General features: G+C 32.5%; 1 protein-coding gene across 4 annotated transcripts; it reads right to left on the bottom strand.

Annotated features, from left to right (window-relative positions):
- Positions 1 to 1,013: 1,013 nt before the first annotated feature.
- Positions 1,014 to 27,576, bottom strand: cnk (connector enhancer of ksr). Of its 4 annotated transcripts, none has more exons than XM_040720362.2 (8): positions 27,026 to 27,576; positions 18,099 to 18,262; positions 17,456 to 17,563; positions 5,736 to 6,436; positions 4,312 to 4,597; positions 3,983 to 4,262; positions 3,435 to 3,907; positions 1,014 to 1,504 (listed from the first exon to the last, which is right to left on the bottom strand). In XM_040720362.2, the coding sequence occupies exons 1-8, from the start codon at positions 27,081 to 27,083 to the stop codon at positions 1,379 to 1,381; spliced, it is 2,196 nt and encodes a 731-aa protein (XP_040576296.1). In that variant the 5' UTR covers positions 27,084 to 27,576; the 3' UTR covers positions 1,014 to 1,378. The 4 variants fall into 4 exon arrangements, with proteins under 4 accessions (XP_040576296.1, XP_040576297.1, XP_071747433.1 ...); XM_040720363.2 differs by having other exon boundaries at positions 4,321 to 4,597; positions 27,026 to 27,339; XM_071891332.1 differs by lacking the exon at positions 1,014 to 1,504 and adding an exon at positions 2,874 to 3,155 and having other exon boundaries at positions 27,026 to 27,348.
- Between the last annotated feature and the right edge of the window lie 207 nt (positions 27,577 to 27,783).

Consider the following 27,783-nt stretch of genomic DNA (forward strand, 5'->3'; position numbering starts at 1 on the left):
GCTTGTCAACAGACGCTCTTCTCCAATACAAGAGAAATATGATTAACTACGAAAGAACTCATATTCCCTCAAAAAAAGTATTTCTTCGATGTGGTTTAATAGCAAGTTCTTCGTCCATAATCTTCGTTAATAATAAAGGCGATCTGCAATTAAAAGTTAGATCTGAGAGGGATAAAAGGAAATCTTGAATAAAAAAATAGCTCTTTCTTCGACAGAATTGAATCATACTTCATAATTGCTTTTGGATGACTTTTTCAAGTTTCACCTCAAAATAATAAAATTTTCAGACAAAATCTTTCACAAGACCATCTAACAATTCCATGATTGATTACTTAGAGAGACTTATCCGAACGTCCATTGAAAATCCTCATTTTGGATCTATCTCTGCGTTCATGAGTCATCACTTTTTAAGAAAGATTGATTCTTCTCTTCTTCAATTGTTATTAAATAGAAGTATAATTATTAATTTATTCTTTATTTTAAAGGTCCTAATACCGAAGTTGCGTGGCTTGTGTCTATCCAGATTTTAAGTAATCTATGATTAAGTACAATCCGTGTCCGAGTCTTCAATTCTGATTAGTGATTTATAATACTTTACTTCTTTGATTGAATGTAACTAAAGATAACAGCACTCACGTTCAAGAAGTTGCGCGAGCCATTCAAGTCGTCCTGAAGTATGTAGAATATATATATTTGACTAGTATCATATGGTTGGGATACACAAGAATTTAAACTAAGGCTGAAGTCTTTAATTGATTTAAAAGACTTAATTTACTCCTAATTTTGCCTTCCAAATAAAATATACAAATCTATAATAATGAAATAATTAATTTGCAGTGCCTCCAAATGATTTATCAAAATATTTAACTGATAGAAATTAATGATAATTTGTAGAAGAATACAAATTTAATTTATATTTAATACTGAGAAAAATCATTTTATCATTCTTTTGTGTTGATAGGTCACAAATAAAACTAAAAATAAGAGACCTTTAAAAAATAAAGGACGGAGAGATCGTTTATCTTAATATAATTCAAGATTTTTCATGTAATATAATCTAATCTAAATTAATATAAAAAAAAATAAATAACAAAAGTAATAAATTTTCATTTTTTTACAAATGAAAAATATAAATTATTCGTAAGAGGGGGAAAAAACTGAGGCTTTTTCCCCCATTCAAATAATAATAAAAATAGATCAATAAGATTACAATGTGTATGCGTGTAATAATGATACTAAATTCTGACAATCAGGGATTGAAATTCTACTCCAATTAACGCTAATATATTCATTGAAATATTAAAAAAAAAAAAAAAAAAATGAAAGACGTTGGACCAGGAATTCCACGATTTTTGTGTATTTTAATGTCAATAATAACTTATTTCTGCTTTGTTTTTTGAAATTCATCAAGAGTATATGTCGCAGGTTTAAAAATAGGTGGCAAAGGAAATGCTGGGCGTGGTCCACCAAATGTAGAAAAAGTTGGAGGAGCGGCATTTTGAATCTGCAAAGAAAAATTGGGATTTAAATTAGGATTGGGTCTTAATAGTTTATAAATAATGACAATAGAATAAAGAGCAGTGTTTTGACAGTCCTTATTTTTTCTGTCCAGTACAGTCTTAGGACAAGTCCTATCTGTCTTCGGCAACAGTCATTAAAAACCATCGTTTTTTTAGGACTTTAAAGTACTAGAACAGGTTAAAAAAAGAACAAATAAAGTAGAGTGACGTCATCAAGGATCGAACTTTAGAAGTTTTTCGGACTGAACTAGACGGGTCTTCAATTTGAATAAGGACCTACATAACATTAAAAAACAATATACCCTAGATATATACTAAGCTGTCGTTATAAACAAATATAAGTAGTATCCTTAATAATAACTGAAGACTTTAAAGGACGTCCAGTTCAGTCTCAGTCTGGTGTAATTCAGTCCTTAATGACGTTATTGAACTTAAATAATTTTTTTATGCTTGCTTTGATTATGTGAACCGATTTCTGACAGTTCGGCTGACAACAATATTTGATCTTTAACTAAGAAAATAAACATTTTTTTTGTATCCCGATGATATACGAAACATGTAAACTAAATGTTGTAAATGAAATTAATATTAAAATTGTTTATTCTTAGCAGCAAATACTGCAGAAAGTGTCACCGCTCCTAAAACTTGACTGAACTGAATAAATAAGTACCAATACAACACTAGTTGCCACATCTATCGGACATATGTACACATAAACTTCATGTTTAGGAATAGGCACATTATTTCTGAGAGCCTCAACAATTTTCCATTAGAAAATAAAGAGGTTTTGTGATTTAAAATGTTTTTTGTATGGAGTGAAAATACCACGAAAAGATATATGATTGAACAAGTTTGTAATTGTCGGACTAGACTTCGTTACTTCCTCAACGCAAAAATGTACAATGAATTTTGTTGTCAACTGCGCAATTTTCTCTTTCTTTTCTCTTAACTCGTGTTCTGAACGTTGATTGGTTGAATAAGAATAGATTTTGTTAAGCTACGAATTACTTCAAACAGTTATTGAATAATAATTCATCAGTTTGAAAGAATTGGCTAACTCCAACCAACTGACTTCGGGGATTTTTTTGGATCAAATAAAGGTATCGACGTGATTCTTTATGGATAATATGCACCCTCATTCCATCCTATTTTTTCAATCTCTGTTCCTTTGACCTTTTTCAAAGATGCTTATATATATATATATTTACGGTCACGCCAATTATGTACATTCGTCTGTTAACCTTTCATTCTGTACTAACGTATTATATTTTTTTTCCCCCCCAAAAATACTGAATGCAACTTTAACCCTTTATGGTTCAATTATATTTTTTAATGATGTGTGCCTCAGAGTTATTAGGTATGGCTTCAAATACGGCTTTAATTCCCACAATACTTTTCATAATATGTACTTGCTGTTTATATTAATATATGTATAAGAATATGAACGAAAGTTACACGCGTGGTCTTTATCTTCTACTTTCTCTTGGGTGTTCATCAGCAATTTTTAATTTCAATATAAGATTAAAATTGGCTAAATCCTAGCAACTGATTTTCCACCAGTTTTGTTGTAGCAAAGGTTTTGTAAAAAGTAATGACGCGGTTTTCAAAATTTAATTTATCGTTACATTTTCACTCCTACGAAGAAAGAAAAAAACATTTTAAATCACAGAACCTCTACATTTTAAAAGCGCTAATTGTTGAGGATTGAACGAGATTATAATATGTAAAGTCTTAAGAAATGTAATGTTCATTGATCTGTTCCAAAATGGTAGTTTTACGTGTATACGTACGATAGATGGTTCAACTCGCCTTTAGTGAGAGACGACTATTAAAATTATTAGTATACTTTTCATACTAAAATCGACGTCTCTAATGATAATTTCATTGACTAGTGGGGAGAAAAATAAGACTTACATGCTGGTCAGCCGAGGAAAGAGTAGTAAAAACAGAGTTATGTACTGGAGGAGGAGGGGGAAGAGGACGACTCATGACTTTGTCCCGCGGATATATATCTGACACATAATAGGGGGATGCTTTTTTCCCTTCCGAAGAGTAAGGATCTGAGATCGATGAAAGTCTTGCTCCACTCATGCTTGAGCTACTGCATGATGAAGAAACACTTCCAAGGCGAGTAACTGGTGTAATTGATGGTGTTGAGGGTTGTTGTTCTGGAAATTTTCGGTAGCTTTTAAAATTCGCAGTTGGTACTGGGATCATTACACAAGTCTTATCTTCACTCGAATTTGAAGAAGTGGATGAAGACGCTGAACTAGAAGATGATATATAAGAGCGAATCACGGTTCGCGGCTGTGGAATTGGTTTCTTTTTATAATTTGAAGAATTGGAATCGATTTGCTTTCGAGGTGTTGGCTTCGGTGCTAATCCAACTAATTAGATATAAGAAATAAATGCATTTATTAGAACACTCTACTACAACTATTACAAAAATGATCAAAACTTACTCTTATCAATTTCTTTTGAGGCGGAGCTGACATCAGAATAATGGCCCGAGTCCATAGACATATTAGGATTGGTACCAGACTCTTTAGAGACGGCTTTATCAAAGAATCGACTATTCTCAGGAATATTTGTATAAAGTGGAAATTGATAAGATGACCTATCCGGATGTTTAGTTGGTGATTTGCGATTGATTTCTGTAGGATCCGCTGACATAGTACTCATCCCAGAATCATTGGATCGAAGGGTATCAGTCTCACCATCACGTCGATTCAAATTCCACATCTAAAGAAAAGTATAATTTAATGCATCGTAGAATAATTAAATATGTTACCTCATTTACATTCGAGTAATTAAGATATTGCGCTGGAGAAGAACCGGAAATAGTAGCACGGCGTTGTGGAGCAGATCTAGGTCGCGAGAGCAAAACAGACCGTATTGATTGAGTTGGAGATCTGCCACTAATAGGACTCCTTTTATTCGACGTGGATGTACCAGGAGGTGGAGGCAAAAATGCTTCGTCATCTTCTGAGTCGATATCTGATAGATTTATATCATCAACAGAGCTTGAGCGCGAAGGAACCGAATGCAAGGATGACGTTGGAATAACGTTTGATTTCCTGTAAATAATCATATAAATAATTATTTATAAATTTTCCTTTATGTAAGTGTACTAGCAAAGTGTTCCCCGGTGTTGTTACTCGGGCCAAGGAAAGAGAAGAAAATCAAATTGACTATGGCCAATGTAACTTTCTTAATGTTTATAAACCCTTCCCTGCAAGCGAGCATTAGGGTATTCTATAATGGATAGAGGCCCAGTACAAAATATAAAATATATCATTATGAATTTAAAAATAAATGTGTTATAAACTTCGAATAACATATAAACCAGACAAAAATTTGTCGAGATGATAAGTCCTTCTTATAAATTTGTCCAAAAATTGCCAAATAGAAATTCGCGAAGAAAATTGCAAAAAAACTGTTTTGTAATAATTAATAGTTTATAGCATTTATTGACATAGTAAAGAGTAACACTAACATACACAGATTTTTTTCTTACTCTCAAAATCAAAAAAGTTACGGAGAATGAAGACGTTGAAAAAAATAACCCTCAATATCTGTTTCATTTAGGCAAATATTGCAAACATTATGAAATAAAATGTTCGGGAAATTGAAAATACAGTAACGCTGTAATAATAAGGTCTGTAATTTAATGTCCAAAAATGGATAAAATTGACGTTTTAAGAAAAAAAATTGGAAAATTACTAAGAAAATTATAGATATTTCAGTTAAATATCAATTTATATGAGTAAAATTTAAATTTTAAAAACTTGAATTATCTAAAAATCCAATGTACTATTATGATTACATTTTTTTTTTCACCTGAAGAGAAAAAAACGCAAAAAAAGGAAACAGCAATTTTCTTCGATTTTTTTTTTTTGCTCATAACTTTTTGACTTTGAACAAACTTAGAAAACGTTTTTATTTGTGTAGTTGTTTTTTTGAGACGCCTATTACTTTTTGTTTTAAAACTCAACTCCCATATTTAGTCTCCTTGAGTTTCCAAAAAACATTTTTTTTTTGTTTTGCGTATCGAATAGGCCTCCCCCCATATATAACTTCCCCACCCCCCACACAAAAAAAAATCGGTACCCCTGTCTTGGCTTGACCAAATTCAAAAGAGGCACCCATACAGTGTGGGCACCCATAAAAGACACACACACCAAAACTCTAATATATATATATAAAGATTCTTACATTTCCGTCATAGAGATTTGTGGCGCTACTAGTAATTCAGCCCTTGGTGAGGGAAGGTTATTGAAATATGACGTATTTTTCTTTTCACGAGCAGGTATTCTAAAGGGTTTCATGTAAATTTGTCCAAATACTGTACTATGTCGAGGTCGTTTTTTGAGTGTAAGTGTGACCTCACTAGGATTTTCATTCATGAGTCGAAGCACCTTCTTTCGAGCCCATCCAACCACAGTTTGATAGTTAACTTGAATAACTTCATCCCCTGGTTCAATTTTGACTGAAGGGAGAGTACCTCGGCCGATGACGTGCATAAAATTAGGATAAATTTTATCGAACATGATCCCGTCCTCATCTTCCTCTTCCATCAAATGACCCTTCTTCTTTTTCTTCTTCCTAGTTGTAGCCACATCCAATGATGCAGGTTGTAGTATGAGTGGATCATTACAATCTCTAATAAGAGAGTCAGACAAATCCGCCAATTTATCACAGCAGTCCAATATGACATCAATGGGTTTCTCTGCAAATGTATCACGCTGTGTGTTCGTTGCCAGTTCGGTACCAATCTGTCGCAAATGATTTTTAAATTCTTGATAGAGCGGCTCATACAAAAAGGGCTCCCTTATTAACCATGAGAGGACTACCAATAAAGAGTCCAAAATATCACCGACAGATAACATCGTGGCTGTCTGAACACTTTGTTTACCCTGAAATATAAGAGAATTGAAAAATTAAATATGTATCATTAAAGAGAGTGGAGACAGACAGATATATAGACAATGGTTGAACTCTTAAGGTACGGGCGGCAACTTTTAGGATTTAATCTTTTTTTCTTTAATAATCTGAATGACAGTTCTTTGACAAAGATAAATTGAGTTCGTCTTTTATTTTATTTTCCCATAATTAAATTTGTCGTACGAGATATGAGCAATGATAAAAAGAGATGTTGACAGTCTATATTTCTCTGAAAAGATAATCATTATATTGATGAAAATTTTTGAAATCAATCTCAGATTAAAATTGCTCAGTAATATTGTTAATTTTATTGTAACTCGCAACCTTTCTTCGAAACAGAAACAGGAAAAGAAGGCCAAAAATGTGGAATCTAGCTTATTATGTCACTCTTTCAAACAGTAATTGTGGAATAAAAATAATTTTACACATTCAAATCCACGTTCAGAACGCTAATTTTAATAAAGGAAGATGATAAACAACTGAGTAGTTGTTGCAAAGATTGCTTGAGGGTGGTGCTGATACCACACGTTTTCAATTAACGTTGTTGCTGAGAAAATAATTAAATCTAATAATTATTTAAATCAAGAACAAAGTCATTATTTTTTGAGACGTTCTAAGTGATATCTAAGGGATACTTGAAGTATCTATGTATGTGAATTATAATATAATTTCTATGTTGGTAAGGTAACCACAGAAGGTCCCTTTTTGCAAATACTTTATTCAACACAAAGCAATATTCATTGTTTTACTTAACCTTTCATCATCCAAGAAGAGAAAGATAAAGGCCAAAAATAATATGTAAACTAGCCTATTATGTCGTTTCTTCAAACAGTAATCGTTTGAATAGTATCTAAAATCAACGTTCAAAACATTTTTTTAAGTGGCGGGGGGGGGGGGGAGCCTAATTCCCCTTCCTGAAATGAGTATTTTAGTGGGGTTAAAAGTTAAGAAGGGGTACCATATTACAATTTTTTAATGACATTTTCCTTAGTAACACTAAGTGACACGTCGTTGATATTCACGCAACATTTCACTCGAAAATAAACAGGGGGGGGGGAGGATAAATAAAGTTGGAAATTAGCCAATTCTGGGCCAATTCTTCCTAACTATAGAAGTAATTGTTAATAGGTGTTCAAAGAGCTAATTCTTTAAGTCTTATTATTGGATTGTCCCATTTAACATACAATAGTTCACTAATTTCCTTAATATTAATGAAAAAAGGTTTTCATTAATATAAAACTTGTTTGCATAGCCCCACAAATTGGACGACACGTGAAAACACTCAATAAAAAAATGAAACTATTACTTAATATTAAATGTTAGGAATTGTTCATAGCTGAACAAGAGCTACTTGGAATTCAACCAATTGGGGTGCAAGGGTGCCAAAGAATTAACACGTCCTTACCTTTAAAGTATCAAACAAACTTTTACACAGAAAGAAACAGAAAAAAGGCCCAAAATCAGATAGTAGTTAGCGAATTATGGGACAATTCTTCACAACTATGGAACGTTCAGAACAATGTTTTTGGGAAAGGAAGCAGAAACATTCACAGCTAACAATGAAAAAACACTATATATTTTATGTTGGTGAGGTAAGGGTGTGATGAGTTGTATATATTTTGGGGATACTTAAGATAACTCAATTTTTGTTCATATTAAAAAACAAACAAACATTATTCTAATAGCACAAGCCTTACATTGCTATTTATATAAAGGACGCTTTTTACATATGGTAATCATTTTTATCCATTATTAAAAAAAATATCAAATACATCAACAAATAATACAAATCCGCTAAAATGGATTTCTAGTTAACGGCACATTAAGCTATTGCGGAGAAAATCTTTACAAAGAATGTATAGAGATAGATAAAAAATCCACTAATCACGAAATCCTCAAAATGGCCGAAGTAATAAAAAAAGAAAACCTTGAAATTCTTTTTTTTTAATGATATGTACATTGTATGTATATACAAGCATGCTCTTCAATCATTATTCAGGGCATAACATGGGCAACAAAAAACATCAATAGGTCATCTACAAACAAACATGATTATAGGGAGGTGGGGAATTGCAATTAAGAATGAAATATTTATTTATGTCTATGGCTGGGAGGCTAAAGTAAATATAGTTGTTAATTTAATAAATATAATTTGTATATATTTATCATAAGCTCGGTGAGAAAGTTAGTCCTTAATTTATGTTATTAAAAGGGGATGTATCAAATCTTGGGTTTTATACTATGTCAAATACATACATAGTACGGATTTTCAATCTTTACCTTCTTTCTTGAGGTGCTATCGTGAGATTTATTTCAAAATGTCTGATATACAAATGATTCCATTATAAATCAGCTGCAGTGTTTATTACTTGCATTTTTATCTCTATACTTAAGATGAACACGGAAATAGACAACAAAGTTAAGACCTCTGCACTCCTTTGTGCGGGGATGAGTGTAGCAGACTGTCTACCAAGTGAGTGTATCCAGCCCCACTGTGTATGCAGTGTGGAGGAGGACGACAACAGCATGGAAAAGTCTCAAGGAGGTGGCAGGAAGAAAATTTTTAATACAAAATTGACCTAGAATTCTTTGGAGTCCATGCAAGAGATCTCGGTGTTTCACACCAGATTATCCAGAGAGCGATGGTGGAAAGATCCTTGTGAAGGTGGAAGACCACTTTTGATACCAGCAATGAAAGAAATCCCTCTCCTCCGTTGCAAGACTCTTTTGAACTCTTTTATCACACTCTTTTGAACTATAAGCCCCTAATATGACATCGCTCTTCGATTTCTAATACTATTCGTAATGTCAGTGAAAACGCTCTACAGACCAAAATTAGGTACGTAATAACTAATTAGCTGACGAACACATTGATTTCTGGTCATTCATCAGGTATTATTTTCCTTTTTGGAGGAAAGGTAAATAAATCCATTACAGATGACATCGTGCTCAATAAGGAATAGTTAAATAGTTATTGGCTAACCAACAAAACGATTTTGAGCCTTTTACTATTCACGTCGTTACTTCCCAACTAATCAATAATTTTTGAAAAGTGTTCACATTTTAACAATAGATAATTATAATTAAACTAATCAACGTCCAGAACACTGATCAGGAGGGGGAAAACAGAAAATTCTACAGCTGACAACCAAATACACTGTACATTTTTGTGTTAGTGATATATTGGGGTGATAAATAAGGTGATCAAACGGAGACTACGTGACCAATAATTGTTCTAATGTGTAAATAGTAACTCCTTTGTCCGCTCGGGACTTTGAGTATACTTTAATATTACTGCATAAATAACTTTAATTAATTAGCCTTTTTAACTGAATTAACAAGGTGAATTCTGCGAAGGCAAGAAAAAGTTGCATATGTCATGATGGAAAATGATTAAGTGACATGATATCATAAAAGGCGACCTCTTTTGTGGGAAAAGGTATACTAGTAAGATATGCTAACCGTTTTTGTTTTTTTGCTCTCTCTGTTAAATCTGCAAAATAAGTATGCGAATCGACAGCTCATAACAAAATATATATGGGTTAGCACCGTGTATGATTACTTCTATTATTGGGAGGAAAGGTTGTGAGAGAGATATCTAGAAAGAAGATTGCTATGTGGATATTAGGTATAACTACTGATAGAAAGGATGAGGGCATGATAACCAAAAAAGAACAGGTAAAAGGAAAGAAAAAAAGAAAAATAAGAAATTAGATATTGAAAGAAACCTCCCCACACTTTATGTAGTACATATAGTCGTCAGTATATGTATGTGAGAAGAAACAGGAGATGGCCTCAAGCGAATGACCTTCTCTTTCACTGGCCAGGAGAGGAAAATACACACTTATATTTATACAAAATAACTATAACCACCAATTACCTACGTTATTTTTTTCTTGAAAATGTCTTGTAACAAAAAAATATATTTATATATTCTCAATAATAATATGAGGGGTCTTCACAAAAAGGAAAACAACTCCTATAGATTATAATTTAAATCCTGAATGGATTCGCAAATAAGAAAACAGAAATTGACCCTTAGTCACGTGGAATTCTAGGAGTTTGATTTATTTTTTCACATTTTTACGTATTAGTATATCAAGTGATGAAAATCGTGTGTATTTTGGGCATGTTAAAAAAAAACCACCCGAAAATCAACATAGCAACGCGGACAATTTGAAAAATGTTTTGGAAGAGAGCAGATACAATGAGCAAGAATTAATCCGATGTCGATCTTCAATTCCATTCTGAGTCCAACAAGGACTTACAATTATAACTCCCCAACAAATCCTCAAGATTTGTCTCCACATTTTATGAGCACACAATAATGTTTAATCAGGTTTTGAATATAATTGAATCTAGTAGGAAAGGAAGTTCACAACTCAGCAATTAAATAATAATGATAAATGTTTTTAGGGGGGAAAATCATTCTTCAGATTACCAATTTCAAAAAGACAGGTAAGCTAAAAAATACAACGGATATTACTCATATTAACAAGGGTCTTAATTCAGATGTACCATATGTCCCACCTTCTCCTCGGGCTCTTACAAAAATCCCATCTCTAAATGTAATATAATTGTGGGAATTTAAAATTGAAATTGTACCATCCGTAAAATATTTAATTATTGACTTGTCCTCCCTCCTTTTCCTTGTACTTTTTTTTTCCTTAGAAAAATTGACATTCTTACCTATAAATCGGGTACATTTTATAGCTTTCCCGATCTTTATTTGGGGTTAGCAAACTGAAGAGTGAATTTTCTTTTCCTAAGCATCTATCATATCATTATTTAACCCCTGAGTAGTGAACTTCCTTTTCTAATACATTAAATTATATTGAAGCCCTAATTGAACATTCGTGTGTGTTATAAAGGTCGGAGAAGAGTAACCTTGACGATTTGTTGTACTCAGAGTAGAATTGAGGATCAACATCAGAGCAATTGTTTCCTATGTCCTTTTTTATTTCCTTCTCTCCCTCGTCACAGGTGCTTGTAGCGGATCTAATGAAACGTCAAGCCAGCTAAGCTGTTTTCCTTCAAAATGTCAGAGTTAACAATTTGATTGTTGGATTCTTTTTTTTTTTTAACATGCCCAAAATACACACGATTTTCATTAGTAGAGTGTTTACTTATGAAAGAACACGGAGGGATTGCCTGGGAGCTAAGTGTAATTCCTGCCTTTTAGTCCTTACTATAGAAGCTTTGTGTTATTTCGTTCTTCTCACGGATACTTGCAGCTGATCTAATAAAAAGTCCTGACAGCTCTCCTCCTAAACATTATTTAGGTTGTCAGAATTACCACGTTCATTTTGAGTTTTTTTTTCTAATTTTTATATACCGGCAGGTCATTTTTTTTATGTAACAATTGTGGTAATCTACTTTATACGGACAAAACTATTTTTGTAATTCTTAGACATACCACATTCATACCTAAATAGGCAGCATTCATTCTATAGTATTGTAAAAAACAATTATCATATGCATATATATAAATTACTTTTCTCTTGACTGGATTCATAAATATATACTCCTTCCCAAAATGCTCAAAGGACAATTAGCAACTCTTTACGAAAAGTAGCTATAAATGAAGAGAAAAATGGAGAACAAAATACTCATAAGTTTTGTAACTTGATATATATCATCATATCAGGTTACAATTGATTTTTAAACACAATATGCTGTAGTAGAACAGACTCATGCATTTTGAGAGCTTTTCATTTCTTATATTAGGTTGAGGAAAAAGTAATTTCGTATTTCTTTTTCCCCGTCTTTTTTTTAAAGTGCATCGATCACATGATAAGGCTTTGTTAAGTAGTGAGTGTGTACTAAAAACGTTTTTTAGACAGTATTTCGCATGGCCGGTTCAGTCGTGAATGATCGTGCGTCGAGTTAAAGGTATCAAAGGAAGAAATTCGGCATATTTTACATTTTTACTACACGAAAGAAAATAACGCGTCATTTCTGAAGCGGATTGTAACTGCCGATGAAAAAAGGATCACTTTTGTCAATGTTAAGCGACAGAGATCATGGTCAAACGCCAACGAAGCGGCACAGACCATGGCCAAGCCAGGAAGGTGTTGCTGCGTGTTTGATGGGATTGGGAGAGAATAGTCACCTACGAGCTGCTCTCTATGACCAACACAACCCTACTTAACTCTATAAAGCCTATTTTTTTAAATAATTTAACTTGAAATGAGCTCTAAATAAATCAGAGGACTCAATAAGGTCTTGGATTTGTTAGCAAAGACTTGAGACAAAAACTTTTTTTTTTAACTTCTACTATTTGAAAGAAAAGATTGAGAAATGGAGTAGCCACACCATCGTATCCTTCAATGAAAATAAGAAGAACAATACTTAGGCTTTGTGAATACAAATAAATAAAACTCATTTAATCGAGCAAATATACTTGCATAGACATAATCACCTACCTCTGTGCAAATCCCAAATGAAGTAGATATAATCTGCCATATGATAAAACGAGAATTTGATGACACATTATGCAAAAGTTTTTGTATTTTCATGTGGGACATAATGAATGAGAGGGAGGAGGAAAACGATCAAATGAGGCCACATATCAACATTTAATCCCCCTTGTCAATTTCTTATTAATCTAAGAATACAAAAGAATCAATGCATGGTGTGTTTTTTAAAGCATGAATAAATGAACATCCCCAAATGAACTCATGCAAGAAAATAAAAATAATAGTTGACCCATAATCTCTTTCTTCAAGTTCTACACAAACGAAGATCATCTAAACAATCTAACAAAGAAAACAAAAACAGAAAATAATAGCTCCCTCTAATTCACTTCTTATATACTTATTATTACATATCTTGTAGATAGAGTGCAGAATATAGCTTAGTGATGACACGGTTCCTTATATGAAGGTATGCGGACCTCTCAGGTTTTGAATAACAGATATAGAGTGTTTTCCCTCGTCTTTTGTGGGGCTTTATTAAGGACTGAATACTGCAATGCCGTCCAGTTTAGTCCTAGAACGTATCAAGTTCAGTCCTGGAGTAAGTAACTCAATCTTCTTTCTTTAATCAGTTCTAGTACTAACAGTCCGAAGGTCCTAATGACTAATAGGAGAATAGAACCGAATAACTAGTTTTGACTAACCTCACAAATTTCATCATGATTAGACGCCCTTTTGGGGACTCAAAGTTCATATTTCCTCTACATAAAATGAACAAATTCCCAATAAATCTTCCTGAAACTTCATCAAATGGTTTTAAGAAACATACATAATACCTCCATGAAATACTTCTTGATCAATGCTGATATTTGAATATAATTGAAGTAATACGTACTAAAAATGGCTAGATTTGTATAATTTTTTTATTAATCGATTAGGGATGTGAAAAGTAGGATAATTAGAGAAGAATATTTTATTCTTTCAATTGTAATAGTTAATTTATTGTCTATACCATGAAAATGGGATAGTATAATGATGTAATAACATATATTTTAGGGCCAGAGATTTAATATAAAACTAGGCAATAAATTGATATAATTTTGATAGACAGTAAAGGTTTAAGTCCTTTGATTTGTTGCTCCCATTTTGACATTCAATAGCTCCCTATTTTCCATAACATTAATGAAAAAGGGGTTTTCTATGTTATAAAAACTTGGTTGTTTTAACCCCAAAATGGGTGGCATCCCCTGAAAAGGCTCTATTGGGGGACTTTGACCTGGATGTCTTTATTTTAAGCTTTTCTCTAAAAAGAAACAGAAAAAGGCCCAAAATCAGTTGGTAGTCGGAGCCCATTCTTCCTCACCAATGTGGGACTTAATTAATGGTAGGGAATTGTTCATAGCTTAACAAAAGCTAAATCCAGTTAAACCAATCAAAGTTCAGAACAATAACAAGGGAAAATTAAGTACAAGAGACAAATTAACAGGGGACAACATTGTACATTTTAATGTTAGTAAACTATCGCTATAGTTGTATAAAATGTTTCTAGGACACTCAGCTGCTCTCCTCCTAAATTTTAGGTGTACAATGTTGATTTCTGTTGTCCCGATTACCATCATTACATTAAACTTCAGAACAAACTTTTGTTCTTAATCTCCGTCTTTCATGAGCACAACCACTAATGATTACTTTACCAGGGGCATCCACAAAAATTAAATTTTTTGGAAAAAAAATCAAAAATCCATAGCGATTTCCAAAAAATTAAACATTTTGAAGAAAAAAAATAACTCACAACCCCATAGTTTTTCACAAAAAAATTAAAAGTATGGGGAAAAATATTCAAATATTAAATTTTTTGGAATTATTTTAAAAAATCCTAAGCTATTCATAAAAAAATTACAATTATTAATGTTTTTGATAAACTGCATAATTAACCGTAATAACCTTTTTTTTAATCTAAAAACCCAAACAAAAAAACCCCTATTTTGGCTATTTTCATCTTTACCAAAAAAAATTATAGTAAAAAGAAAAGATTCCTTAATTTTACCCTTTGTAGATTTTTTTTTAAAATACACATCATTTTTTTTACATGGATGTTCTCTCTTCAAAAGTTGAGTCAAACCTGGTAGATTACTAGCAGTGGAGTTACTAAGTGAGAGTCGTCCTACTTAGGATTAGGACTACAATATTAAAGGTTATTTCCCTTATATTACGTAGTCTAGAACGAGTCGGTATACCTATCTAATTTATAAATGATTTATTTAACGACTAAGAAATCTGAAAGAATACATTCTTGCAAACAAAATGCCAATATCAGTGCTCAGTACATATATAGCGATATGAAAAGAAATACCAAAGATTTTGAAAGGAAAAAAGGTGCATTTGTGTAGAAGATAAAAAAAAAAAAGGTATGGATGAATGATTTTGCACATGAATCCACCAAAAAATAAGATTAAAAAGAAAGAAAGAAAGAAATAGGTATAAGAAGAAAAACAGGTCAAAAGAGAGGCCCAAACGTCAGGAACATTCATTTATGTACATACAGAGTGCAAATGGAAAACAGGGCCTTTTTGAATGTAGAATTATAACAAGCTTTATTTCGGAAGCTACATTAACTAAAATAGTGTGTGTCGGTCCTTATTTAGGACCGAAGATCGGTCCCACGCATTCCAGTTTGTCGGTCCTTAAAGAAAGTAAAATGTTTGCCTCGTTACGTCAATGAGGGTGTTTTTCCTTTTTTTTTATTATTCCGTTATATAATAGAAAAAACTATACAATTATAATACAATATAATATGTTCGTATCATAATGAAAAAAATCATTTTTTTTCAAGGTATTTGGAATTTTCTTAATACATTAATTTCATAACCTTATTTGGCTTAATAAACCATCGATATTTGTATGAAAAATTCCAAGCACTGACGGTCTTAAGGAGCGCTCCAAATGATTGACAGTCCTAAAGACCAGTCACACTTAACTAAACCAGGTTCAGACGTATATACATGAGTTGGTATTCCTAGTCTTTAATATAGCCTCCATCAACTTTGATAATGGCTTCAATAGGCCACCAAAAGCTCTGTCAAGTGGACATAATCTTATTGGGGATCATAGAGTTCCAATAGTCATCAACAGAAGCATTGAGAGATTCGAGATTCAGTGCCCATGTCTGGCAGGCCCTGTCCCTAGCCTCTACATGTATCCAGAAGGAAAAGTTGAGCAGATTGGCGTCTGGCGAGTATGTGGACAGATTGGACTGTTTACATGCCGTGATATAACAGACCTATATATATATATTAGGTAAGTATATCTACTATCAATCAATGAATAAAAAATGAAATGACTATCCAGGTTGTGATATCAATTCTCGCCGGTAAAAAAGGAGGGTGTATCCACCCCTAAAATTTAGTATTAGCTGATTCTACATACAATGAACTTTCGTGGGACAGTTTCTTTTGAGGCGTAACTGTGAATGACAGTAAGAAGAGGCTCAAAGAGGAGCCCTGTAACTGGGTTCCACCCAGGGAAGACATAATCAGAGATCGCATATTTGAATAACATCCCCTCTTATACTTTTGATAATACTTTGTACGAAGGATGGTGTTGATGCTGATGTATTTGATGTGAAGAGCAACACCTTCAAAAACATATAAGTAGAAGCTATTGAAAAAAAAAAGTGGTTGTCGCAAGCGCCTTTCAAAAACATGGCTTTGGTTTTTAGTTCTTAGAAGGTGATCTATGTAGTAGTGATGATGGTGATAGTTTTGAATAGTTTAATCAATAAAATTTTGAGTTGTGAACATCCTTTCCTAAATAGATTCAATTATGCTTAGAACCTATTTGAACGTTCGTATGTGCTCATAAAAGACGTAGCTTGAGGATTTGTTACTGAGTTATAATTGTAAGTCCTTGTTGGACTCAGAGTAGAGTTGGTATCTAAATCTGATTAATTTTAGCAAATGTTCTTGCTATATATTCCTTTCTCCCTTGTCATAGCTGATTGTAGCTGATCTAATGAAACGTCATGAGCATTATTCGTTCTCTCCCCCCAAAACATTCTTCAAATTGTTAGGATTACCAGGTTGATTCGGTTTCTTTTTTTAACATGCCCAGTCTACACTGGATTTTCATCATTAATAATACCTCCTTTGTTTTGGTTGATTTAAAGAAGTTTCAATAGGAGCAATTATTCTCCCGATATCCTGTTATATTATCATAATCCAAGAAAAAAGAAGTCATTCTATTCAATCAATAAGGGAAAAATAAGTAGAGAAAAATTGTCAGATGCCAACAAAATACCTTGTAATTTTGTGTATTAGGGAGGTAACGAAAAAGCTACCTTCGAAATATTGAAAAAATAAATAATTTAGTATATATTTGTGAACATTTTTTTGAAAGTGTTTCGAAACAGACAGGAAGTAGTCATTGAGTTTAAAAAACAAAAACACATTTGAATGATGAAAAGGGCCTTACTCTCTACCTCCGATTATTATTATGATTACAAAATCTGCCATATGATGACTATGGTTTGTACTCATTATTGAATAGCTATTGTTAATATAATTGTCTTATTCCTACCTGATCAGGTGGCGGAAAAACCATGCGTAGTTCGTTGCATAAAGATCGTGCCTTACAGCTCAAACGTAGGCAAACATACTGTAGATTCTCCGTATCGAGATTATGATGCTGAAAAGTAAAAAGATTTTAGAATCAGAGATGTTAAATATATATATATATATATATGTTTTGTACAAGTTACGATTCTGTACAATATGCAAATTGTTCAAGTTACAAACTAAAAATTAGATGAATAATTTAATGTCGTACTTATGATGACAGCAGGAGTGGTTTTAGTGTGAGGGGGGCCTGGGCAAAATAACTCGCCTTCCTTTATTTAATGTAAATAATATTTACATTAGATTTGTTGATATTATTAAAGCAAATTTTATATGTTCGTCGACGCCTTCTAACTGATGAAGGGTACAACCGCTATTACAGAATTAATGCTTAATTTTATTAGATCATAATGAAATAATATCATCAATTTCGTAGTAGGTAATTAAAATAACGGATGTTGTCACTAAATAAGTCATTTTAAAACATAAAAATTACAACTTGAACAATATGTTTATACAAGTTACAACTTGAACAATATGTTTATACAAGTTACAACTTGTACAGGCCTCGTAATATATTGAAACCAACTTTAGTATATACTTACAAGGTTTTTAAGTAATTCAATGGACTCCAAAATTAATTCCTGGTGGCCAATTTTGTTGACTTGAAGTCGTGACAAGTCATCAACGGTGATATTGAGAAGTCCTTTGCCCGTTACATTGTTATTGAGAAAGAAATGGGCGTAGCTAACAATGGAGTCATCCAAGCCTATTTGAAGAAGAAAGAAAATATTATGAACATTATATATATATGTATATATGACCCATATATTAAATGACTATCAAATGTCGTATAATGAGTAAATGGCAAGAGAAAAACATGTGTACGATGAAGACAATTTACTTGACATCATCAAATTACTATCAAAAAGATAATCGATATATAATAATTACAGAGTTCTGTATTTTTTATTGCAATACGGTATAGACATTTAAGGAAAAGTTATTCATTCATAGGGAGTACAAATTGGCCACCCGAGGCGTTTTATATTATTTGATATCGATATTTTATTAATCTATTTATAGCATTTAATTCCCATCCTCCTCCTTGGCATGATGAAGAAGAACCCATTAAACACAACCACAACACTACAATAGAAATGGTAGTGAGCAACCAATATCATTACTAGGGTTTCATATTCAAAGCACTTTCGGTACGTAAATATCAACAAGAACATAAGCAGGAATTACTCCGATATCAATCCTCAAATCTACTCTGAGTCCAACAAATCATCAGTCTTACTTTTCTTCATACATGATCACATCCACTTTATACTTATATGTTATTTCCTTAGTATTGGATGGGGCTTAGGACTTATTTTCTATCGAGCCCATACAAAACAAAATATTGAATGATAACTAGAACGTATAATACATATTACAAGCTGAAAACACATCCTACTTTAAAATACAAGTATCTTTTCTCTTTGAGAGTGGTTACGATATCACTTCAAGAGCTGAAATGACGTTGTTAGTAACTTCAGCTGATTGTAATTACCATAAAACACCAATAAGGACAGATCCTCGTACTGACACGTTTTATTAAGAAAATAGTCTTATTAGTTTTTTTTTAGAACGATCCAACACTATCTCTCCTCAAGTATTAAAGAATAATGATTAAAGATGTGAAAATTGTCAAAATCCTTGTGAGCGTAAATCAATGAAATCTGCTGAGAGAGATTACTATATAAACTTATTACTAATTAATGGAATGACTAATATCTTCCTGGTTACCAACTAGTATATCTCTAATATTGATAACAGCTTTAAAAAAAACAACACACACAGTTATAGTTTCCAACAACAAAAATCATGCACACTAAAAAAAAAGCTTGAAATTTAAAAATTGATTTAGAGTTGTAAGAAATATGACCTTAGACGGGAGCAATACTTTTTGTAACTGCAATATGAACAGTGTTTTTTTATATTTCAAAACTGTTATTTGTATTCAATCATCCTTGAAAAAGGAAGTATGTAAGTATAAAGTGTATATTCTCATAAAAGGTGGGAAGTAAGACTGATGGTTTCTTGGGGAATTATGAGGTTAATTCCTCAGAGCAGAATTGAGGATCGACAACGGAGTAATTCCTACCAATGCCCAATCTTCTAGATAGGGAGTGGCATTTGTGGGTATTTCCTTCCCCTTGTAGCTACATGTATCTAGTCTAATGAGACTTCATGATAGATAAGCCGCTATCTTCCTAAATAGTTGATCTAGTAAAAATAAATCCATTATTTTTGCAGTAGATGGCTGTACTAATGTGTATCTCGCGTTGTATAAGTGCAGTCTAGATGGTGTTAGAAAGACAAGACTTTGTTCGTAAAAAACTAATATAACAGTTTTCTGATTGTTTGAGAGTGCATCAAAGATGGACACAAGCAAATATTAACCCATTTTACAGTGTTTCTTCGAACAAAGCGAAGAAACGAACAAGACGGCTGAAAATGTAAATATTGTTTATAATCCTGATACTTTTGTTTCGTCGATTCCATTCCAAGTAATTTTGATGTCAAAGATGCAACACACTCTGGAAAGCACAGTGTCGAAAATGTGGATAAAATAATGGAAATCGTCGAGTACGACTGCTTTATTGCCAAGGAGATAAACAGTAATGTAGGGGGAAAACCCATTATGGTATAAATAATGGATTTCTTTTAACTACACCTATTATTTTAGCCGAATGAAATACTTTAGTTTAACATGGCGCCAAAAGTGCTTAAAATCTACAAATCTAAATATGATTAACACTCCTAGGAAGAAGGGGGATTATATCATGATTCATGATCAAATACAGCCACATAGTTAGTTGTTGTAGTACATTTTTCATAATACAATTTCCACTTGCTACACGCAGAGGTCATCCCACAGTCATAAAACGACTCTGTAAAGGCACGTTTCAGCTTCCGCTTTTATTATTATCATTATTTATGTACATACTTGTATACACATATTACAAATATTCATGATTACGAACTGTGCCCCTTTCATTCAACAACAAATACAAGTCTATAAATAAAATACATACTCTTCATTCCAAGAAAGGCCATACTCTTCACGACATATTAATTTATTATTATAGCAATTTCAATTGGGAGACGTCTTTTAGTAGATCTTACTTTAACTACTCCTTATTCAATCTACATACAAGTTGTAATCGAAACATGGGATTAATAATTTTAAATGAAAAATTTAGAGTAGACGAAGATAATTCAATAAATGAAAACATTTTAGTTGGTCGATATATTCAGTATGTAATTTTGTACTATTTAAATGAAAAGTACTAATTCTGGGTGCAATATTTAAATCTGAACACTAGGTTATTGGTAAATTTTGAGGTTCTGTTGAGTTTTCCAGATACGGACAATAATAATGTTAGACATGTTGAACATTTCACAACACTATGTAGAAATTTCATTTTTTTATCTTTTTTTAAGCTATTAAGAAAATGGCGTCTGAACGTGACACTCGCGTGAAGATTCGCGCTTTTCTAGACGCAGGAATTAAAATCACCGATATTTCAAGGATATTGGGCGTGTACAGGACGAATGTGTATTCAATCATGGGTAGGGAGCCTATCGAAAGGAAGGCTAATAGTGCAATGTCCTTAGGATTTGTGGCTTCCAACGGGAAACGGTCCAACTCATCTGATTTCCCTTAGGATTCATGTACACAGTGGCAGAATATGTTTCAGGAGGCTCACTTCCTTCCGTGGGTACGGGATAACTTCCTGAATTATAATATGGTCCTGCAACAAGATGTTACTCCTGCCCGCACTGCCAAAGCTACTCAAATATAATTGAGCAATAATATCAATTTCTGGATTAAAGAAATATGGCACCAGTATAAATCCAACGCCTATCCTTTGGACAACGCTTTCTTGTCACATGTAGAGTCCATGCATGTATCCCTTAGGAACAGAAACATCATGGCCGTAAACGAACACAGATTTGTCAAGTAGGGCCGATATATCCAAAGAATACATAAGAAAAAGGTCCAACCCTTCAGGTGGGGTCTTGAGGCCTTCGTGGATGCTAAAGAGAGTTACATCGAAGATTAGAGGAGACAATATAGTGTTACACCAGATCTCCAAATATTTTTGTACATGTCTATTGGGTACATAATTATAATACGATAAAGTTGAAAGTATTTATTATTCAGATTTCAACGTCGCACCCGGTAGATAAGTAAGTATTATGTAGTAAAAAATAATAAATTCCAAATGCCCGCCGTTATATTACTCATAAATAATTAATAAATGAGTTATTTTAATAGATCAAAGAAATATGATAACATCAATTCATTTAAGTGACGGATTGTGTAATTAAATAAGACGTTGTAACTTGTGCAACCCGCTTATTCAGATTATAACTCGTACAAAATTGCAACTTGTAGAGGGTATATAAATGTCCAAATCTAGTCTAAAGACCACCTGTTTTAAGTGTGTCCCGTACTAAGCGTACAAATTTGAAATTAAGAAGCGGTACAAAATAGGAAACCTGGTTTAAGAGATCACTTGTCTCTAAACGGTCATTTTTTTATGTTTCTCTAGCCTGACAGCCTAATATAGGTTTTACTGTATAAAAATTGGCTCAGAACTAGAATCTTCTAAGGGTACTTTATTCATTTTAAGAAATGAGGGGTCTTCTAGCTTAAACACAGGGGCGTCCACAAGGGGAGGGCTGGAGGGGCTGTAGCCCCCACCCCCACAAGTAATTTCTACTTTTTAATAGAACAGTTTTTTGGCCAGGATTAAAAAAAATTAACGCAAAATTAGGGGTAATTTTTTTTTTTAAAGATTTCTTTTCTTAAAAAAGATCATCCCAGCAAATATTCAGCAGAGCAAAAAATTTAATAATTACAATTTTTTTATGTAAAAAATGTAATTTTTTCTTTTTTATTTTTAAATTCAATTTTCTGTGAATAGCAAAGATTTTTTAAATTTTTTTATCAAAAATTAAATGGTTTGTGGATAGCAATGAACTTTTGAATTTTTTTTCAAAAATATTTTTTTTTTAAATTCCAAAATTTAATTTATGAAGTAGTAGTATTTATCTAGAGTAAAAATGTTGAGTCATTCATAGTCACTCCAATAAGCCGCCTCCCCATAACAAAACCGTCAAAACAGCAGCACTGTGTTATGTTGTTATGAAATGAACTTCTTTTTACAAATATCAAGTTTCTCATTTGTAGCAGGATAAGCATCGGTGTTTTTCATTATTTGTAGCGTTCCGTCCTGACACTACGATATTGTACATTGTTCACAAAAAGTAAGCTGATTCCTCTCAAAATGGAGTCTGGATAACAAATGTGTTCTTGAACGAATTGTTGTCAATTTCTATCAACACATTATTGTTATTACTCCTTTGGGTTCGCCGCAATTTGCACTTAAATTAGCCAAAATTAATCTTAACAAGAAAAGAATGAGAAATTGATCTCTTAATGTCTATGTCTCTTAAATCAAACCAAGGTCCTAATCTATAGTTAATATTCTAGGGTATCTTAACTCATCCCATATATTGAATATAAAGCCTATAGTTGACTCATATGCCAATAAACTATTGATTTGTATGTAATATATGAAGTAATTGATTTTTGTTCATGATTGTTTATATATTGACGCACTACATACATATTATATACTTGGAACACATCCAAAAATAACAGACAGACGTATTACTTTGCAATTATTGCTTTCAATATGCGCTTTATGTGGCTCTGTTGTTGTGCGTACGTCAATTGGTAACTTTACAAAAGATTGATTTTCCTTTACTTTTGGGAAGTTTTTTTTAAGGAGGAGTAAAAAAAAAATATAAAAAGGGATTCAACAAAAAATTTCTTTAGAATTCGGTAAAAATAAAGTTTCTTTATAAAAATAGAGAAATTCACTTTTTATAAATAAAAAAATAAAAAGTGATATTCCCCTTCAGGGTCGTTTTTTTAAGTTAGTCAGAGAGAAAACAAAAACTTAAAAAAAAGTTATTCGATATCATAAAACCATTATTATTAATGTTATGATTAAAGTCAATTAAAAAAAGTTTTTTTTTTCTGTACTCCTCAAGTACAAGAAGTCAGGTGGATGATGACGAGATAACATTGACTGATAATGCATACGTATACCTGTTAGGCCAGATGTGTAATAGATCTATCTACTAACAAAGAGACGTTTCTTATTTATTACCATTTTATTTCTTTAAAGAAATTGTCAAATTTTATGAGTGTTATAGTAATAAAATAAAATGGATTAGCAGAAGGATGGTGGAAAATAATCATAATTATGTATTAATTCATGCTTTTCCTCCTATTTCAAAAGATCCCTTATTTTTGAACTACTAAAAGAAACATGGTCAGATGGTTTTCATAGGCGGGACATACTATTATGATGTTTAATTGCTATAGTTTATTTTCATTACTTTAAATTAAAGCAAAACAACTATTGTTGTGGCATTCCTTATTTATTCGGTCCAGTCCAGTCCAGTTCCAAGGACAAGTAGTCCTTGGGCTGACACAAATTACAAAAAGAAGAAGAAACAAACTTGATGGACTTCATCAAGGATCGAACTTTGTAAGTCTTTTGGACTAATATGCAGGACTGAATTGGACCGGGTCCAGGCTTTAGTCTTAAATAAGGATCAACAAACAATAAGAAAACTATTTGCTACATCTAATGTTCTTCATATGGGGGAAAACAAATTAGATGAGTTAAAAATAAAGCAATTTTGAACAAAAATCAAGAATGAGAGAAACTCTCCAATGTCAAAGTATACATACAAACCAATATTTGAGTTAATTATAGGCTTTGAACTCAAATTTATGGGATGAGTTGAGACATTGAAAATGTGAACCATGGTTCGGAACCTTCATTTGAATTATGTGACTTAATTTGGGCCCGATATGGTCTATCAAAAATATCTTAATTAGTTAATTGTTATGATGCATTTTTGCTTCTTTTTTAAGTATCATTTGCCAGTGCCTCCAAAGGATTAATCAGAAGAATCCGTTTTGAAAGAATGTGGAAGAATACAAATGTAATCCACACTCATTTTGAAAAAAAAATATATATATATATTATTCAAACTTTTTTTATATAGATATATGATCTGTGCAAGCTGCAATTTTGTACAATTTATACAAACTGACGGTACAAGTTACAAACTAAAAATGAGATTAATCATTTTAAATAATGAGTACTCCTTGAAATGAGGATATTGCACTAATTGAATATCATAGTGTCATTTTTAACTATTTTGATGGAAATTATATATTGTGATAAGACGTAGTTTGTGGCACACTGTAGAGTTCAAATGTCCATACTTATATCCCACACAACATAAATAATGAATCATTTGAATAGATAAAAATGATATGATGGCATCAATGTACAATGTATGTACAAATGATGTAATTAAATAAAGAAATGGTAACGACTTGGCCAATCTGTTTACACAAGTTAAAGCTTGTACAAAAATTATATATGTAATTTTTATATGTATAGAAAAGCAAAGAGGAATGTTAAACGCCTCTCCAGAGACCATATATATTTAAAAACCTTCTATATATTTCTATGAATAGTTTATAGCCGTCAGTACTCGAAGACCAAAAAAATAACATTTTTTTCTCTTTTAACGGCTGAAATGATACAAACAGAGAGGAAAGAACCAATTAATTCTCAATATAGTTTCTTAATTCCTTGTTCTGAAGGGATTAAGTAATTTCTTTGCTGTAAGGAAGATAAAAAGTTAAGTTATTTACAGCATAGTTTTATAACCAGGGATTTATTATTTTGCTTTTATGGTTTGATTCCTTAAAGATCCTCTCTTTAAAACTTTGTTTTTCTTTTATTCATTGAAGGAAAAAGGAGAATTGGACCCCCATTTCTTTTACAACAAAAAGGCAGTAAGGAATAGGATAGTCAGTGTTTGAGTGGACCTAAACTATAAACCAAGACCACTTCATCAATATTTGCCCAAATATAGTTGGCTAACAGACTGCTTTTCTCTCCGCTAGAGGCGCCGAGTATACTTTTAGTATTACTCAAAGAGTGATGATGAGAAAAAGAGAAGTTGACGCAGTTATAGTTGATTCAAATTGTAGTAATAACAAATGAAATAAGTATCTTAAGACAGAGGGCGCTTGAAGTATTTTGATGTTCCATCCTCACTTTTTACATTTAGTTATATTTTTCTTCACGGAACTCTCTAACATTTGTAAAAGTATAAAATGATTCCCCCATACAAAACCTGGAGTGAGTATTGTATAAATAATTATACGTCCCCCACTGCTCAAGTCAGCTAAATTTTGACTCCAAAAAATGTCCCTTGTTTTTGCTAAGTGTAAGCACCATGTATTTTATTCCTATGAAACTAACTAAGCAAGCTCTATCGATTCACCCTCATAATAAAATATGAACAAGGATAATTCTTAAAGGGAAGAAAAAGTCAAAAGGGAAATAATAAGTTACGTGTCTTGTGATATAATAAAATGCGACATCTTGTGTGGAAAAAATATAATAATCTGAAATTGAAACTACTCGAGATAAGAGTCGCGCGTTTCACCAGTTTTTTTTAAAGCTTTAGTCCTGGAGTAGAAGATGTTTTGCCTATAAAATTTTGTCTTTCTGTTGTACTTTAAAGGTAGGTTAGGATTGACACTCATTTTCATAAGAGAAACAAGAGACAGGATAGTCAGTACATAGAGAGGACGACGTTCTCTAGCTATCCTTTATCTTTCCTTTCTTGGACAATATCCTGTTTACTCCACCACATGAGGGATCAAATAAACAAGGGTGTTATTATGTTGTTATTGTCCTAACCTAACCCTTTCGTATGGACAGTCTGTGAGAATGAAGACGAAGAAAAATACAAAAACATATTTCCATAAATAAATAATCGTCTCTTTTTCGTTGTTCTTTCATGACGACCATAAAAACTACCCTCAGGGTCAATTCTCTAATATTTTATTTCTTTCCCCTTTTAATTTTCTTTTCCTATTTTTTAACAATCCGTGTTTGAATCGAAAAAAGGATTACACACCTTTTCAAAGTATCTAATACTGAGACATTTTCAGCTCTTTCCATGATTCCATATAGATACGATGATGGCCTTATGTTTTAATATAACTTATCATAGGATAAACACTCTATTACCGTTTTATGATTCCTAAACTAAAGATAGTGCCTCTAGAATGTTCCTACATTTGATCTGTCGTCATATTAAGAATCCCTAGACCATTGCTAAGTTTCTCGTGTGCATCCACACTAAACATTAAACGAGAGTAACGGTAATTCAGGTGTTATCCTAAGCCCATTTTTAAGGGGCACACTTTAACATGTTCAAGGGGATCACACGGCCCGGGGTCGTAGGTTGACGGCCCCTGATCTAATATACAGCCCAAATATTGAGGGTTAACAATTACTTCAAGATCATCATTACATTATTGACTAAGAATAAGTCGAAAAAAGTGGGAAAAACGAACCTCGTAACCATTCGGCAACAGACTCAGCCTTCCATTCTAAAACGTTGACATAGGCCATAATGAAGTCTCGTCGTCCAATCTAATCGCTAGGTCGATGTAAGGTAGTTAAAAACAATGAAATCCCTCCACAAATACTGAAGCGGTCAAATTATGAAATCTAATTAAGATATACAATTCACGTTGAATTGGGTTAAAATTACTCGTCACTTCATTTATGATCAAAAAGTCACCATATAAATTTAAAAATAATAATAATATTTCACTTCGTTGAGTAACACAACATTACGATTACGACGACTCCTAGGTCGTAACTGGTGAGGGTTAGCAGAAGAAGCAAGAAAACAGGAGTTCCTTGCTGTAGTAGTTGTAGGAGCGCGTTCTTACGCTACCGTGTGCGTGCTTGCGTTTTTTTCATGTGTTTTAATGTGTGCTGCATACTTGTATGAATCCTCCTATCTGCCTATCAGAGTATGTCAGTGAGGAAGAAAAAGAAAGAGAGAGAGAGAGACAGGTTCTCACATCACACACATGAGGAGTCCGTTCACTCACTCAGCACTCAGTAGTACTGCGATACTTTTCTTCTATTCTCTCTCTCTTTGTCTTTTTATCTCTCTCTCCCTTTCTCTGTCTGATTCCTTCATCTTCATAGTTACTTCTTAATTCTTATTGTTAAACCACTCATTTCATCAAAAATACTTGTATTTTAATAAATTATGAATCGTTTATCAGAACATCTTGATTCATTCTATATAATACAT

This window comes from Lepeophtheirus salmonis, chromosome 10 (assembly GCF_016086655.4).
Source record: "Lepeophtheirus salmonis chromosome 10, UVic_Lsal_1.4, whole genome shotgun sequence".
Lineage (NCBI taxonomy): Eukaryota > Metazoa > Arthropoda > Copepoda > Siphonostomatoida > Caligidae > Lepeophtheirus > Lepeophtheirus salmonis.